General features: G+C 37.4%; 1 protein-coding gene and 1 pseudogene across 5 annotated transcripts in view; one reads left to right on the top strand and one right to left on the bottom strand.

Moving 5' to 3' along the window:
* Window positions 1–847: 847 nt before the first annotated feature.
* Window positions 848–16,419, bottom strand: part of LOC135693726 (adenosine receptor A2b) — a 29,526-nt gene continuing 13,954 nt past the window's right edge. Inside the window, exons 1-2 of one of the 4 annotated variants that reach the window (XM_065212278.2) lie at window positions 7,346–7,654; window positions 848–2,988 (exon numbers count right to left, since the gene is read on the bottom strand). In XM_065212278.2, coding sequence (XP_065068350.1) covers window positions 1,458–2,807 — 1,350 coding nt within the window. In that variant the 5' untranslated portion in view covers window positions 2,808–2,988; window positions 7,346–7,654 and the 3' untranslated portion in view covers window positions 848–1,457. Of the gene's footprint in view, window positions 2,989–5,091; window positions 7,273–7,345; window positions 7,655–16,419 lie in introns of those variants that run through there. The other 3 variants (XM_065212277.2, XM_065212279.2, XM_089111090.1) reach the window with 3 other exon arrangements.
* On the top strand, window positions 13,040–14,783 carry LOC148959055 (uncharacterized; annotated as a pseudogene). The gene is made up of 2 exons (XR_016144205.1): window positions 13,040–13,466; window positions 13,836–14,783. The product of XR_016144205.1 is annotated as an uncharacterized LOC148959055 (transcript).

Here is a 16,419-nt window from a genome sequence, read left to right as displayed (position 1 = left end):
TGTTGTTACTTGTTTTCTAGAAAGAAGGCCTCTTCGATTTCGAAGATGTAGAACATCAATTATGTTAAAAAATACCCAGAAAGGGACAGTTTTAAGTCGGAGAAATTGACCATTTTACAACATACCTCCTACCTGCATGCGTGCAATACCTTTTAAAGTAAGGCCTAATCTGCAGGGCTGAAAATCTCTTTTTTACTCATGTCAAATAAAGTCCCTGTGTCAGTGTCACTCGGTGCCCTGTGGCTACTTTACGCATGGCAAGTACATATTTCCTATTTGTTATTCCAAACAATAGTCCAACCAAATTTTGTTCGGCAGTTTTTTTGCATAAATGTGCCAATTTGATCGCGGGCAAGTGGAGGTCGGCCTTAACAAACCCCTAAAGGTTTCCACAACGCTAAATGGCGTTTTGTCTATAGTCAGGTGTGGGAGTCCTAGATTATACTATCCCACTGGACAAAATTCACATCGAATGAGCTTCAAATTTTGTCAAGACATTTGGTAATAATGGCTGACTGATTTTCATATACTAAAACTTGTAAATTTGTGTGACAATTTCATTGTCTTGTCCTAAAACTAGCGTAGGCAAGTGATGTTTAGCCAAAATCCTTATTGCAAAAAGCCTTCGAAGATTTCGCCTTTTGTAATGCATACATAAATTTGATGTTCAATTGATTTTACGTATAATGGATCGTTTTTGTTCTAGTTAGCTGAAACAAGCAAATCATAATTAATGTTTAAAAATTAGAGGAACAAATCAATACGATGAAAATGACGAATAACATGAAACAGAATTGTGGAGACTTCGTTCGCAGCTTCTTATAATTTGCCACTGAATAAAAAAAGCTTGTTTCTCCATCAGTTGCCTTTAAGCAATGTTAGCATTGTTCATTATACATTTAACACAAGAAAAAGAATTTGTTTATGTTGTAAGTGGTAAATATACGAGCCTTGAGTAATTTGTCATTAATTATCTATATTAGAAATAAATTAGAATTTATTAGAAATAGCAGCATTCCATTTGGTGTTGCAGGAAAACGGCTAAATGGCTTAGCATTAGGCACTTAGGCTTTTCCCTAACATAACCAACTAAATAGATGTTTTTCTCGTCGAATTGGGATATGAAACGTACGGAGATTCCACAGATAATATTTCGATTATAGTTTTTTGTTGGGAATCGAACAAGAGAGTGAAGCAACCCTCTGTCCTTTACTCAAAGATCATGAACATGGTACGAAGTCATCATTACATTTAAGATGCTAAGTTTGCGATATTTTTATCTTCTTGTTTTCATTAGCCCTACCCTCATATATACCCCTAATCAAAATCATCCCAAATTTGTAAGCCCGTGATTTGGAGATCGACAGTGTAAGGATTTTTGCTATTAAAGTAAATTTTTGCGGATTGAATGCATCTACTTGTGTTAATATGCCTTAGGATTTTATCTTCTCTTTACTTTACACTTCTGTATAGCGTGAAGTCAATACAACAGACTTTTCAGACTCTCGCCTTTTCTTTTCTCGTTCGAATCTCTTGCGCTCAATGTGCCTTTGGATTGGACCACAGGTCAACAGTTTTTGCATTGCACGTTTGCAGTCCTCGTTCATTACAGCATATATAAACACATTGATGGCAGAGTTGCTCAGTGGAAGGATTTCATTCAACAGATGATATAACCATAGATCCAAGGTGATGAGGCCAGGGGAGAATAGGTTGAGAAGAGTTATCATTATTCCGGGCAACCAGCAGAGAACGAAGGTACCATAGATGATGATGACTACCCTCAACACACGCAGTTTAGCGCTAGAAAAACATGAAAAATACTGCTGACGTGGCCTTTCAGCACGATTCTTACCAATAGTAAATGTCAGCATGCCAGATGCTCTCTTCGAGCTTGTATCAGTTGAGCTCTCGTCTGCATCAATGTCATCTTCGTCATAGATTTTTCCAATAGTAGCTATAGGCTTGGCATGTTTTAGAGTTTCTCGGAATATCCTATAGTACAGGAACCCCATTATGACAACAGGCACAAAGAAGCAGGTCACCAATATTGCACCTGTGAATCTAGGATTGCGAGTAAAGCATATTTTATCTTGGTTGATCTCTACACCTTGGAAAGTCATGCTGCCCCAATCGACATTTGCCGTGATACCAAACGAACAAGAAAGGATCCAAACTGAGACAATGATGAATTTCGATCGAGCAGGGCTCATTAGCTGTCCATATCTATAAGGTTTTGCGACAGTAATAAATCTGTCGACCCCGATGGCCAGCAGGGTCAAAATTAGTGATATGAATACGAGGTGATCAACAAAGTAAGCTAGATGACACAGCTCTATACTGGAACAGAACGCTTGGTTGTGTAATGTAAAGTCGATTATAATTGGCATTGCAACTAAGGCCACTAGTAAGTCACTGACTGCAAGAGACAGAATAAACCGATGGCTTGGATGACGAAGGAGATTTCTTGAGTGAAACATTGCTAAGCAATAGAAAATGTTTGTTGCCAGGATGAGAGCCATTAAGAGAAACAGGAACACAGTATAAATAGCATTGCCTCTTGACGTAGGGACGTTGCAAATATCAGGCTGGATGGAAAGTAACGATGAGCATATTTTAGCGTTAATGTGTTGGTTATAGTTAGTTGTAAATGTTGCTATGCCATTTGGCGTTGTCGTATTTTGAATGAAGCAGGCTTTGGTTACCATAAAGTACTTATCGCTTGTGATGTTGTGCTTCTTGATCAGTGTGTGAGCATAGTGCAAGCAGCAAAGAGTGACACGTATGTCTACATCAGCAAGGTTCATATTTGAAAACGGCGTGCATAAGGTCAATGAGTTTGTTTCAATATGAAATCTAGCTCAGCTTCAATTTGAGCGAACCAGATGTAAAAGTTATTCTCCCAGCCTTTCCATCCAGTCTTTGTTATTCTCCCAGCCTTTCCAGTCTTCGTTAAAAGACTCGATCACATGCACTAATACGTCCTTCCTGCAAAATAGAAAAAAATCACAAGTTTAATAAAATTATGCTCACTTAAAGGTGTTTTGAAATAAAGCTCAATTTTGCAACAAGATGAATTTTTTTAATTAAATGAATACAGCTTGAAAGAAGGCCTCAAGATCAGTTTAATTCTTTCATTTAGCGGAAGGGCAGGTGAAAAAGCGTTGCGTTGTTTCTTCGTTATATGGGTTTTCTTCATTACATTAACACGAGGTTATATCTCAAATTGGAGCGTCATTTCTGGTAGAGCATTTATTATCGGAATCATCCTATTTTTTTGGTAAAAGAGCAGATTCAACTAGATATGTTTGATTTCAAAGATGAGCGATATTTAAGCTTCTAGTATCGTCCTAATGTACATTTCTGTAATTTACTTGCAAGTGGCAAAATTCGGTTGAGGATATGTAAAAAATCGTGATTAAAAGATAACAAAATATTTTATTAACAACTCTATAGTCAGCTGTTTCTTGCAGAAAATACCAATTTTGAGTTTGCCTGAATAGTAAATAAGTTACATGCTGGTGAAAGCAATAACATATTTTATTAGCAAGCTTTGGTAGGCATAACCAGCACTTAAAAGCGTATAGCAATTATCTTAGTTCGTATAGCAAAAGTTGCTAAATGGCCTACAAAGCTCGTAGATTAGCATAAAAAATGTTAAGAGGGGGGGGGGGGGGGGGGATATAAGAGAGACATATCATTGCACACCACTGATTGAAAGAGTTTCGTGTACCATGATTAATCTGAACTTGGGAATATGAAGTTCAAAAAGTGTACATTTCACATGGACTGACACCTTGATTAATCACTTGATTAATGTACAATCACTGCCAAAATTACTTGGAACACCTAACACTTTGGGCTGTGCTTTTCTATTTTTCATTTGTTTTCTTGAATACTACCACTTCCGCCCCCCTTTCCCCCCAAAACAATGTTGAAAGTATAGAAAAATATCAAACAATCCACAAGAAAAAGCGTACTCCATAACCCCTTTCTTTTTTCTATAGTAAATCAACATTGTTCCTAGGGGGAGAGGGGGATGGCTGAATTTGCCTTTGAAAACCTACGTTAGTGTTCCAAGACTTTTGGCAGTGATTGTAGATGTACACCATTAATTAGAAAAGGTACGGGTGCAGAGAGATTACGCATGGGATGTGTTTTGTGATTAATATATAATTTTGTAATAATTTGTGACTTCAAACTTTAAAGCAACAAAATTGACTATTCGTTACAAAAATCACTTCTTTTACGATGATCAGGGTCTCACTAGTTTTTAAAAGAAAATCTTTCCGGAAAATTTTTGCAAAATCTCGAAAAAATTGTCGCTCCGCTATAGCAATTTGGAGTAGAACCAAGAAAAGATTCTTTGATTGAGGTATATATAACTTCAAATGCGCTGTTTAAGACGGTGATGAAAACACATTTTCTTTCATTAAACAAAAAAAATTTGTCTTATAAGGATGACTTCCCTGTAAATTTCGTGGGTACCAGAGTCTCAGTGAATTCCTTTCATAGATCCACTCTCTCACTTAGCCTCTGGTACCCAGTGTACCTACTAAATTGATTTAACGATGGTGATTGGCTATTCTACTAATGAAAAGAGGTTACAGGGAAACCAGGATTGCCGTATTATACTAGACTAGCTTTTATTGGATCTTTAGAAGGTTTGAGAGCTTGAGACTGGCACATTTACATATTGTGATAAGAAAACATAGGCACAAAATGAACGTTTTTGTTTTCACTGGGCTAAAAGAAATTTTCCATTTGGACAATTATCTTTTTAAAACGTTCAGCCAAAAAGATGAGTTTTGGACAGTGATAAGGCTCATGGTGATATCACTGAAATAGTATGAGGCAATAACTAAACTATAAAGCTGTTTCAACAACTATAGAACCATCTTTAATGTCATACTTTGGCATCGTTTAAAAACAAGTACCTTTTGTATGCTTTCTGTACAGAAATGATTGGTTTAAGTCAAACAACGACCAATCTGCAAATAGGAAAAGATGCAATGTATCTGTCCCACGTTGTTATACTCTAAGTCTCAATATCATAATAAAGCCTATAGATGATTATAAATGGACCAATACCTATGTCGAAGATTTTCACCACCAAACATTGATCTTCTGTACATGCCAATTTAAGTAGACTAGTCAGGAATCAGCTGTCCGACTTTTGCAAGTTTTCAAGATTAAGGCCACGCAAGTTTTGGTAGCCTTCAAAAGGCACGCATAACAACAAACATGTGCGTTCCTATTACCTGCAATAGCATTGTTTTTTTTGTTAATTTGTATTGCTAAGTATGTATTCATAAATAGAACAGAGGCACGCCGCCAGACTTTTCTATTCCTGGTCACCTGCATTTTGTTGGAATCGCCTCAATCGCCTCCTGTCAATTGTTCAGATTTCTGAAGAGCGATCAATTTGTTGATTGTATTGATCAAACAAGTTTCTGATGGCGAGCAAAGCATTTTGGGGCTGTTCTGTCATAAATGGCGATGCAGAATTTTATGACGAGTTTTACGAAGATCTAATCAAATTTAGCCCAGAAATAATTCTTAAAAAGAACCTACCAGGGCTTTATTCAAAGACGTTCCCAAAGATAGCGATGAATTAAGTTCGCTACGAAAAGGTTGCCACAAAAGTAAAGACAATATTTGTTAAACCAGGACCGTGTAAAAGAGGGCCCAATGAAAGAGGGCAAAACATGCTATTAATTTTGATCAAAAAAAATTTTTAAAGCCCATTGCTACACTTTTTTCCCCTACTTTGGGCTTGTCGGCAAATTTAATGAAATGACTCAATTCCTGCCTAAAAGATTGTCTGTATATTTTTAATCGGTCGCATTGTCTTATTGCCAACAGTCACACCTTTGGAAGGCCATTTTGTCGGCAAATTTGGGAATCTGCACCCTCTAAAAATATTTTCGGACCTGCCCTCATTTTGAGAAACAGAACAAATCTTGAAATGATCAGATCAGGTATCTTGCTGATGTGGTAGTGGTTGAAATAAGGAATTTCGGTGGAAGATCAAGAGTAAAGAAGACGGTAAATTTTTTTAATTCTAACTAGAAGCTTGCAGACCAGATTACTTTTCTGAGTTCAGTTATTCTACATTTAGCAAGTGTAAATATTAACCCGTTGTTCATCTATTGCCTTGCTTGCCCCAAATAAACTCGCTGGCCCCCAGTAAACTCGCTGATGACCGCACAGCGGCTGTTAAGTTTTCAATGGTAATCAAAAACAAGATTAGTGAGTTTAAAGAAAAGCATTTGAATCATTTCACTCGCCCCAATCCTATATTGTCTTGTTGACATGGATATATGTAAAAATAAAGGAAGTCTAATTGCTAGCATCACAATAAGTCGGTTATGGGCACGTATTTGGAAATGGTGGCAAAAAGCCGTAAACTGAGTGAAAATGAGAGCTGGAAGCGAAATCTTTAGTCAACATTAAGAAAATAAATCATGTCTAATGCAGAGACGATCCAGAAAACACCTGACTGTTGCAGATTCGCAAAAGAAAAATGGCGGTGGTAAAGGGTGTGGCCTGTAATCAGCACTACGCCCTACCTTGATGCAATTAGCAAAGGCTAGATATCACAAAAAAACAGAATTATCTTTTCAGAACAGTAGCAAAATATAAAATCAATATGGTAGTTTTTCTACATCATGGATGCAAGGGAGACAACAGCTTGAGGAAAAAAGAACAAAGAGTTGTTGAACACCTTGTAAGAGACATTTAGACAAATGCACGTGTACAATAGTTTGGGTCATCTACTTTCGACAGAACAATTTGAATATGCACCGAAAGAGTTACGGGCTCATCGCATCTGTCACCCAGCCAGGATTATCGCTATTGAACATCGTTTTCAGGGGGCAGAAAATGCAGAAAATTAGGCAGTCGTTGCTTAAAATTTCACCGATGGGAAAAAATACAATTTGAATATTCCGAAAAAATGGAACTGAATCATCAAATGTTATTATGGAAATTACAAGAATCTGAAATAAACCACTCCCCCTAAATCTGACAGTTGCAACTGCAACGGTCAAAACCGTCTGGGATGTGTGCCATAGATTTTCTGCAATTAACCTAGAATCCATTTTCAGCTAACTTTTTGTGCAGTAGCCACTTGATACAAAAATGCTTCAAAAGTTATCCAAAGAAAAAGCTATTTAGATTTAGGATGCTGGAAATAACCCAGGCAATTGCAAACCAGTTTACAAGCAGGCTATTGACAATGACTTGAGTCAGTTAAATCGAACACTTAAATCAGACCCAATCAAGGATACAAAGTGTCAGATATATAAGAAAATATTAAGTTGAATCAATTCATGAATATTACCTGTTTTTTTCTAGGCTTTGGTTTACTAAAGGCAATAGATGGTAGATCTTTATGGCCAAATGCTTAAGTCCTTGCGATCCAGATTCCTAGCAACCAGTGTAGCCTGGCTAAAATTGTTTTTTTCCCGGTTTGATGACGGTAAATCCAGCAAGTGAAATATCCGGTTATACCCCAATAATTTTTCGATAGATATAGCCAAGAAAAAACTTTCATTATTATGCGTTGATGCTTTTCTTTCAAAATCTACGATTTTTCTCAATGCGGAGCGAGGCTGCCGTCAGCCAGGCAAATAAGAATCGGCATTGTATTTACTCCTATTTTTCTATCGTTTAAAGAGGGATAAATCAGTTAATTCTCGTATTATGCAGGCTTAATGTTTTGCAGGTAGGTTGTTTGTTTTGCATCAAAGCTTCTTCTATAACCGACAAGACTGAACGTTAAAGTTCATCCCAAATCGATCAAACAGTTGGGGCTCCACTTTCGGCATTTGTCTTTATCTGAAGCCAAAAATAGTAGACATCGTAGCTTGGGAAAATGCCAGTTGCAATAACAAAAGGCAGAAGCGAAAGTCAATCTAGGGTGCAATATGGCCAATAACAGATATTTTTACAAATTTTCACACGCAACAATGCTGGCTTTTTAATACAATTAATCATGACTCTTTGAAAAAATGCGCTTTGAAATTCTAAGGGGGCCAAGGATCGTTTTCAATCTATTTCTAAAAAAAATGTTTCTTCTGATCGGGAATGATCTGCAATCGCAGAATCACTGCTGCAACGATCTGCTGCGATTTTTCTTGATCAATTGCGTTCTTGTTGGGGAGATTAGATGCAGCAAGTTCTTGAGTGTGAAATGAGTACCCCCGTTTTGGGGCCATGGCACATGCGTATTAAATTTTTGTATTAAGGCTCATTTTACTTCCAAGGGTAAGCAAAAACATCGAAAATTTTATGACGCGGCATAAAACTAAGAGCATCTGCGAAAAATTCCCAAATCTTTATTTTTATTAGAAATTCATTTCTACCAACTTTTAGCTCTGTATCTTTTTTTGTGTTGAGTTATGATGAATGCTCCTTAAATGGACTGGTTCCAAACACCTGTAAAACCACTGAATTTACGAGGGTTTTACAGGCTTGTGTTCGCAGATTCGGCAGTAAAAGACAGGGGCGGATCCAGAGCAAACTTGAAGGAGGGGCAGTTGGTTGTGGGGGCGCTGAAAAATGTTCAAAAATTTAAGACGCGATAACGCTGTATACAACAATTTCAGATCCATTTTCGGAAAAAACAAGATAACTTTGAAGTAATCCTTGAAGCAAATTAACTTACTGGTCTCAGAAACTTTTTCACCTGATTCTCATTCTTCAAAAGGGGCGCACAATTTCCAAAAAAGGGGTGCCATACTTGCTTCAACTCGTCGAGGGAGGGGCAACTGCCCCTTGTTGCCCCCTAAATCCGCCACTGGTAAAAGAAAGTACAAAATTTGATAAGCGTGTTCTGATTTTTTGGCTCGTCGGTTCTAATAGTGTTATCTAATTCCACAACGACTAAACGGCTCACTTCGGCAAAACTGGTATGTTTCAAACTTATCGAAATAACAACGGCTATACGAACATCTAAAATCACGTCTACACTCTACCGACTGAATTAAACGACAACTACGACTCGACTGGACTTGCACTGAAAGAACATACGATTTTAACAACATGAGTGACGCACACAAAACCCTAATGACACAAATTAACGGCAAATGGACTAATAACAACTAAAATAGAGATGGCACGATGAAAAACAAAATGACTGACTCAGACATCGAAAGACATTCTCATTAACAATAACGAACCACAAACACGATGCACGACAGACAAAACTAGTTGTTTAACACACCCCATTCTAAAAATAACATTTAGGGGCAAATTTGAGATTATGGTCTTGGTTTGCTGGTAGTTGTGAAAAATTTATCATCAGGGACGTCATTTCATAGAATTACTGGGAAAGTTTGAGGCAATTGGCTTTACTCGAACACATTTCACCGGTCAAAAACTGTCATCTTTAGCCACAAATAAGGGTGCAAGGAAAGAAAGCTAAAGCTGTAGCCTTTTCTACATGCTCATTCGAGAAGGAAATCTTTGCAGGAAATTTTAAGACGTTGCTTGTTTTCTTCTATTTTTACACAGCTTTCTTTTTTTTCAGTTAAGATTATCCTAGAGTCAGCTTCTTCGCATCGCTTACACCTTCTCAAACTCACTCCTCGTTGTTAAACGTTCTTCCTATTCTGACGCTTGAAAGTTTATCATAAAACACTTTGCCCCCCTCTCTACCACCTTTAGGGAGGGGGGCAAAGTGTTTTGAGTGCTAGTTAAATCCAACTAATTTAAATTACCAATGCTAAATATAATGAAAATCAAGTATAACTGATGTTGCACACGTATTCCTTGCAAATATCACAAGTACCATTGAACGATGAAAATTCCGATATTTTTCTTGAATATTTCTAAAGTTGTTGAGCATTTTATTTCGTTTGTAACTGAGTTCCATATGTCAGTACATCTGTATGATTGTAACATAGTCAGTAGAAAAAACTCTGGTCTGGAAGCCTATTGTTCAAACTCTTTGTTCGTGTTTATTGCATTCACGTGATCTAAGGAAGGGGACGCGGCAAAATTGGAATAGAGGGATTGTTGTTGAGTTTTGAGCGTATTGCGAAGATGTTGGTGATATTTTGAGAACTATGGTCGGTTCAAATTGTGCAATCCCAGGTTGTGGAATTCTTGTCGACATTCCTACGGAGGAGTTGGACTTTTTCGAGTTTCACAGCGAAAATCGCAAGATTTCATAAATTGGAGAAGCGAGACTTTGAACATTGTCAAGAAGTACAAAGCAGTCGACAGCGATTTCAAACTTCAAATCGAATCTGGGAATATTTACATTTTGAGAAACATTACCAGAAAGAAGATATTGAGCTTACTATTGAGTCAATAAATCAATGTTAACTTTAAATTTCAATCGTGTTGGTAGCGCTCGGGGTCAAATAGGGAACGGGGTCAAATAGGGCAATCGGGGTCGTATAGGGAAATGGTTAATAACTCCAAAAATTGGACCGATATCTCAAAATCGGATTCGGCATGCTTTAAACTACCTTTTAGATGCTTTTTCAATTCAACTACGGTAATTTTAGCAGTATAAATCACAATGTTTTGCTTCTACGTTAGCTTGAGGCTTGGCTCCTCCGTAGCTACGGGAGATAGATAGACAAAGCAAAAGGTAGTAATCGCAAAGAAAAATACACACTCTCTTCATATCAATCCAAATTTCAAACACCCTGCACCAAGGTTACAAGATTTCTCAAAATAAATAAGCTGAGTGATCGACGCGCTCGGGGTCAAATAGGGAAATTGCCGTTTGGGGTCAAATGAAACAGGGAACTAACCTCATTTCAGCACGTAAAATCATCCAATCTATTGTTAACACCATTTAGCATGTTAGAAATCAAGGTATATCACTTAATAAACTCATATCAAGTCAATGCATCTCATAAATTTAGGCCCTTGTTTACAGAGAGCTCTCCTTCGCAGTTTCGGGGTCAAATAGGGAAGCAGTTGAATTTTGCATTATCAAATCCGTTTTGTTTTTTTTGCCGGAAATCATTATTCCAATAACCTTTTTGATTCAGGAGAATGTCCTCAACTAAAGATTATTGCAAATTAATCACTCTGGGTCCTTGAAAATGATGAAAAGATTTTTCTATTGACAATGGTGTTTTTCAATTATTCTTCATTTTATTTTCAATTAAGAGCTAGTTAACAGTTACCATGCAATAATATATAAAAATACAAATAAAAAAACTGCTCAAAAGTTAGACCAAATCTAGTAGAAATTACATCAGTGAAAAAATTAAATAGCAGAAAAGTTACAGTCTAACCAAAACCCGCAAAAATCAGGCAGCAGTAAATGGACCCCAGAATGGCCAAAGGGCAAGGGGGCAGGCTTCAGTAAAAAGGCTTCTGAAAAATTCCCAGCTTCTATTGATTCGGTTGTAACTGTATTTTCATTTTGGTTCGTATAGGTATCTTGTAAATGAGTTAACTGCTCTTATAAGAGATGTTTTTACAGGTTTTGAGAAATTTTGTCATTAATAGGGCTTTCATATTTATTTCTTTAGTGATTAGAAAGGGCTAATGTCAAGGGCACTTTTTTGAAAAGGGCATATTTGCTCCCTTTGTCCCTCTTAGGAATTGGCAGGTGAGGTTGTTACCCACCCGATCCCCCATTATGCTTTCCCTGCGGCAGTAACTGAATAGGGCTCTGCCGTGGTTCTATACAGCTCTTTTTCTAGGAAAGAAAGGTAGTGTAGAGATTGTTCTGTAAACCTTAGAATCTGGACTGAAAAAAACAAAGTCGGGCAAAAATAGAAAGAAATGGAAAAAAGCTTGAATTCCAACAAAAACAAGCAACGTCTTAAGAATGTTCTGCGAAGATTTCCTTCACGAATGAGCAGGAAATCTTCCTTGCACCCTTATTTGTGGCAGTTTTGACTGTTTTTGACCGGTGAAATGTGTTCGAGTAAAGCCATTCTCCTCAAACTTTTTTTCACAATTACCGACAAACCAAAATCATAATCTCAACTTTTAGCGACAAGCGCAACATTTCCGGCACACGTCTTTAAACAAATTTCTAAATGCAACAACTAAAAAACACTGTCTTGTCTATAGAAGACATTAACTAAATGTTCTCAGTAGGAATTCTTCAAAAGTAGAGAGTCATTCCATTCTTTGTTTAGATGTCAAAATCTACATTTAAACTCCACGTCTACATTTTTTATGAGTGTAAAGCTTGTAATGCATCGCAGTGTTCCAGCTGCATCTCGTCTCCTGTTCTTGTTCAGTTTACAATGGCAGACATGTAATGGAGCAAACATTTTGTCTCAGCTGTCTGATCGAAGCACAAACAAGGAAGGGGACTGAGCCCTCCGCGTTTTTGATGTGTATTCTCAAATCTTACTGGTTAGCATCAAAGTAATCTACCTTTCAAGAAATTGAGTCAAAAATCTGTCATGTCTGTGCAAATATTGAAACTGAGGTCCCGAAGAGAAGTTTTTTCCGATTTTGGAACTTCCATTAAGTATCGTACCATTAAGTATTAGGAACAGTAAGCTCTGGGCCAAGAAAAAATACTCGTGTTTACGTAGGGCATCCACCTATCTTGAGAGAGTCTACGTCTCATGGCAAGAAAAGAGGACCCCTAGCAAACAATACAAGTTGCCATTTCATAGTAAAATGAAGAAAAGTTACAATAATTTTGGGAGGGCCCACCGGGCAATCGCCCGGTAGCCCGACCGGCCAGTCCGCCCTTGGTTTGTTCCATAACCTTCTATTGAAGCTTGTGGTGATTTACCTATTACTCAGTGACGAAAAAAATTCAACGGGAAAACGCCAAAAAAGCAGTAAAAAGCCTAAAAAGACTATGTTATATTTTAAAATGGATAAAATGTGCTGGTACATCTTCAAAAACTACGAATAAACTAAGAATATTCACGAAGAAAACGTGTGATCGTATTGTTTACGTAAAGGCCACTGGATCTCATGCTTTCCAGTAAGGCGTTTCTATGCGGTAACCAAGCACGCGACGCCTAGCTGCAAAGAGCCTATTGGCTTAAGAAGCAGGATAGTCGCCGCCTTTCCGATTGTTAATGCAAATCACGACAAGTGTGAACTAAGTTCACTGAACTTCACAAATATTGTGATTTTGCAGTTTCCTTTTTCCGTGAGTCAGTTTCCTTACAGCTTTGAATTCAGTTCATAACTATTGTGTATTCTGATGCCGTTATCATTTTTGAGTTGATTTCTTCAAGAACAGTGTATCTTACCGTACCAATATGGCTTCGACAGTGAAGAAAAGTAAGGAAACCATCAAGGAACTGCACACTTTCTTAAAATGGGGAAAAAGCGAAATCATCGGACATAAGATTGAGATTTTCGACTCCAAGCAAAATGAGACACGGATATGGTGTAAATTGTGCTCGAAGTACAGAGATCAGATTGTCAGTCATCCAACAATCAAAGGGGCAGCTGTTTCGGCCGTTAGAGCTTTTGCGGATGGTACCGAAGTTATGACAAAGTATCAGGTAAATACAAATAAATTCAAGACTGCGCTAAGGATCAAGCTGTTTTGGGGATCGAATTGTTTCAAAACAGCTAGTTGGCACTCATAATCGATAGGTTTGACACATTTGATAATCGTTCTAAAGACTTTATTTCGATTTTATTGTTGTTTGATGTCTGCGAGTTTTATCATAACGATATTTTATCATATTTTTATAAACGAGTTTCTATCAATGTGTTTATTATAAACGAGTTTCTTGTGTTTAGTATCTATGTTATCTCAGAGCAGAAGTTTCTTGATTCTGACCTTATTTTAGTTCCAAAAGTTCCAAAAGTTTAATTAGTTTCTAATAAAAATATTTTTAAATAAATGTAATAAAACTTTTCTACAGGTGGATCGCCATTTCCTTGGAGAAGCACATAAGTTGCATTGATGCTTGACAATCGCCAAAACCCAGAGCAACGGCTGGACACATCCAAGCGACCTGTTCAGCCTGACATTCGAGAGTCGTTGAATGACTCTGGGAGAAAAGCTTTCACAAAAATGATGAGGACTGCATATGAAATGTAACACCTTCAATGCCGCACAAGCATTTCAAAGTGCTTGTAAAATACCAACGTTCAAATGGAGTCAGGTTGGTTAAAGGCAAAGATGGAGGACATGCTGCCCGTGAATTTATTCACTGCATTGCCGGAGCGATAAAAGAAAAATGCGCAGCAATCATTGCAAGCAGCCATTTTATGTCCATACTTTCGGATGGCTCACAAGCAAGAAAAACAAAGGATGAAAAGGAACTTGTTCTTGTCAGGACAGCAAAGAATGGCATCCCAGTGTATTTTGTGATGTCGTTGCTCGAAATGTCAGATTTGGGTGGAGCAAACGCTGATTCCATTAAAGCTGCCATTGATGGCATTTTTTGTGAGGGTGATGGTGGTAAAGTTCAAGATGGTCCTGTACCACTGGCGGACAACAGGACCAAGGTTATGTGTGCAACTGCAGATGGCGCAAATGTCAATGTTGGGGTATATTCCGGAGTTCTGACCCAAATGAAAAATGAGAGGGAATGGCTTGTAACCACCCACTGTGCTAACCACCGACTTGAGCTTGCCTTAAAGGATGTTGTAAAAGGCTTTAAGCCTTTCAAAAAAGTTGATGATTTTTATAAAAACATGTGGTCACTGTTAAAGAATTCTGGTGAGCTAAAAGCAGAAATAAAAAATCTTGTAATGCACTTAACATAACTCACTATGAATTTTCCAAAATTCATGGGACACGTTTCCTGAACCATCGAAGGAGAGGATTTGCCAAACTGCTTAACAACTGTTCATTCTGTCATTAAAGCTACACAATTTCTGCTGCAAAGTGGTTTTGAATTTGTGTTGACAGAGAAATTTAATCAAGATGTCCTTGAGGAGAACAGATAGGAAAAATGTCTGCCGCTGGTCACAGTATCGCGGGCTTATGTGCACATTTACAGGTTCTTCAATACCTAACACGTGCCCAGTAAAATCTGGGAGGCAAAGATGAAACTGTCAGTGCCAGTAAACAGGAATAAAATAATACTCTGTGAACAATGTTAATGAAATTTACAAGGTGAGACATAAATAGTTCCTGAATTATATCCACTAGCCATAACATTTTTGTCATACACAGTGCAAAACTAAATTGTGCGAAGATAGCGCAGCGTTCCAAGGCAAATGCAAACACAGTTGATTAGGAGCTGAAACTACGATGATATCTCAAAATCGGCACTTTACAATGCTTAGATATTTAAATTAAGGCAATGTGAATTGGTCACGATGACAATGCTTGTATGCTTGTAAGTGGGAAAATATTCCCTTCAAGGCTACAAGTGATCTTTTACGGGGGCTGAAAAATTAAATTGTGCGAAGTTAGCACGGCGTTCTACAGCACTTTTAAACTCAACTGATTAGGAGCTGAAACTACGATGATATCTCAAAATCGGCACTTTGCAATGCTTAGAATACTTGAGGAGTATTTTGGTAGACAAAGAGGTTTGGGCAGAAGAAATGATAACCCTTCATTATATCAATTTGGGTACAATGACAACATTATACGAATGCAGAGATCAGTAGTTCCTGTTACAGGCAACACTGTAGGAGCACAACAACAAAAACGCAAGCCTTCATGGTACATTGTTGATAACCAACCTTTAAAGAAACGATAAAACACTAAAACAGTCATCTAAAGCATTTAGTTTTGCCATTCACTTGTTAACTGTTTAAGCTATTTTAAGTAGCAATGTCACTTGGGGTCATTCTAAGAATTAGTTTGCCCAGACCTAATGAAGCTTTTATTCCCATACTCCATATTGCCCATGGCATCTTCAAAAAGCATTACAAACATTTCCATGCTTACAGCTCACCCAAAGCTCCTTTTTACATTCCATGTATTTATGAGTGATTTCCCTGATATAGATAATTGGTTACTTTGGAGTGAAAGTAACAATTAAGATTGATAGCCACTCAAACCCCTTTGTCTGTTTATAGCTGACACCTCCCTCTCTCTGAGAAACCTACTTTTTGAATGACCCCATGCGCTCTTGGAGGTTATTACTATTCAATGATTTGTTAATTATTAATGCCTGGTTTATCTGTTGCTTTTTTAATGAGTGACTTTCCGCAAAGCTTTTGTTTTAACCTTTTTTGAAGCATAAAAGTGGTTTCATGGAACATCACTTGCGAAAGAAAATGACCTGACACGAAGGCATGTTTTCCAACAAATTGTCTTTTACCTTGAAGTCTATTGGTAAAGTGGAATTTTCTTAAAGGCAGTTATACATGCTAATGACTTCAGTATCAAACAATAGATGGTCTACAACGGGCTGTAAAAATATTTTCCTAACTATATTTGATGTTGAAGTGTGGGCGTGTTACTGATTATTGAAAAATTGCCGATTCTATTTCAAAATGGGTTTGAAAAAAGCAAACATTTTGGGTCATACTAAAGATTCT

This window comes from Rhopilema esculentum, chromosome 11 (genome assembly GCF_057945365.1).
Source record: "Rhopilema esculentum isolate cy_ngs chromosome 11, ASM5794536v1, whole genome shotgun sequence".
In the NCBI taxonomy this organism is placed as follows: Eukaryota; Metazoa; Cnidaria; class Scyphozoa; order Rhizostomeae; family Rhizostomatidae; genus Rhopilema; species Rhopilema esculentum.
The sequence above is the reverse complement of the archived record's forward strand: the minus strand, read 5'-3'. Positions and strand labels throughout refer to the sequence as shown.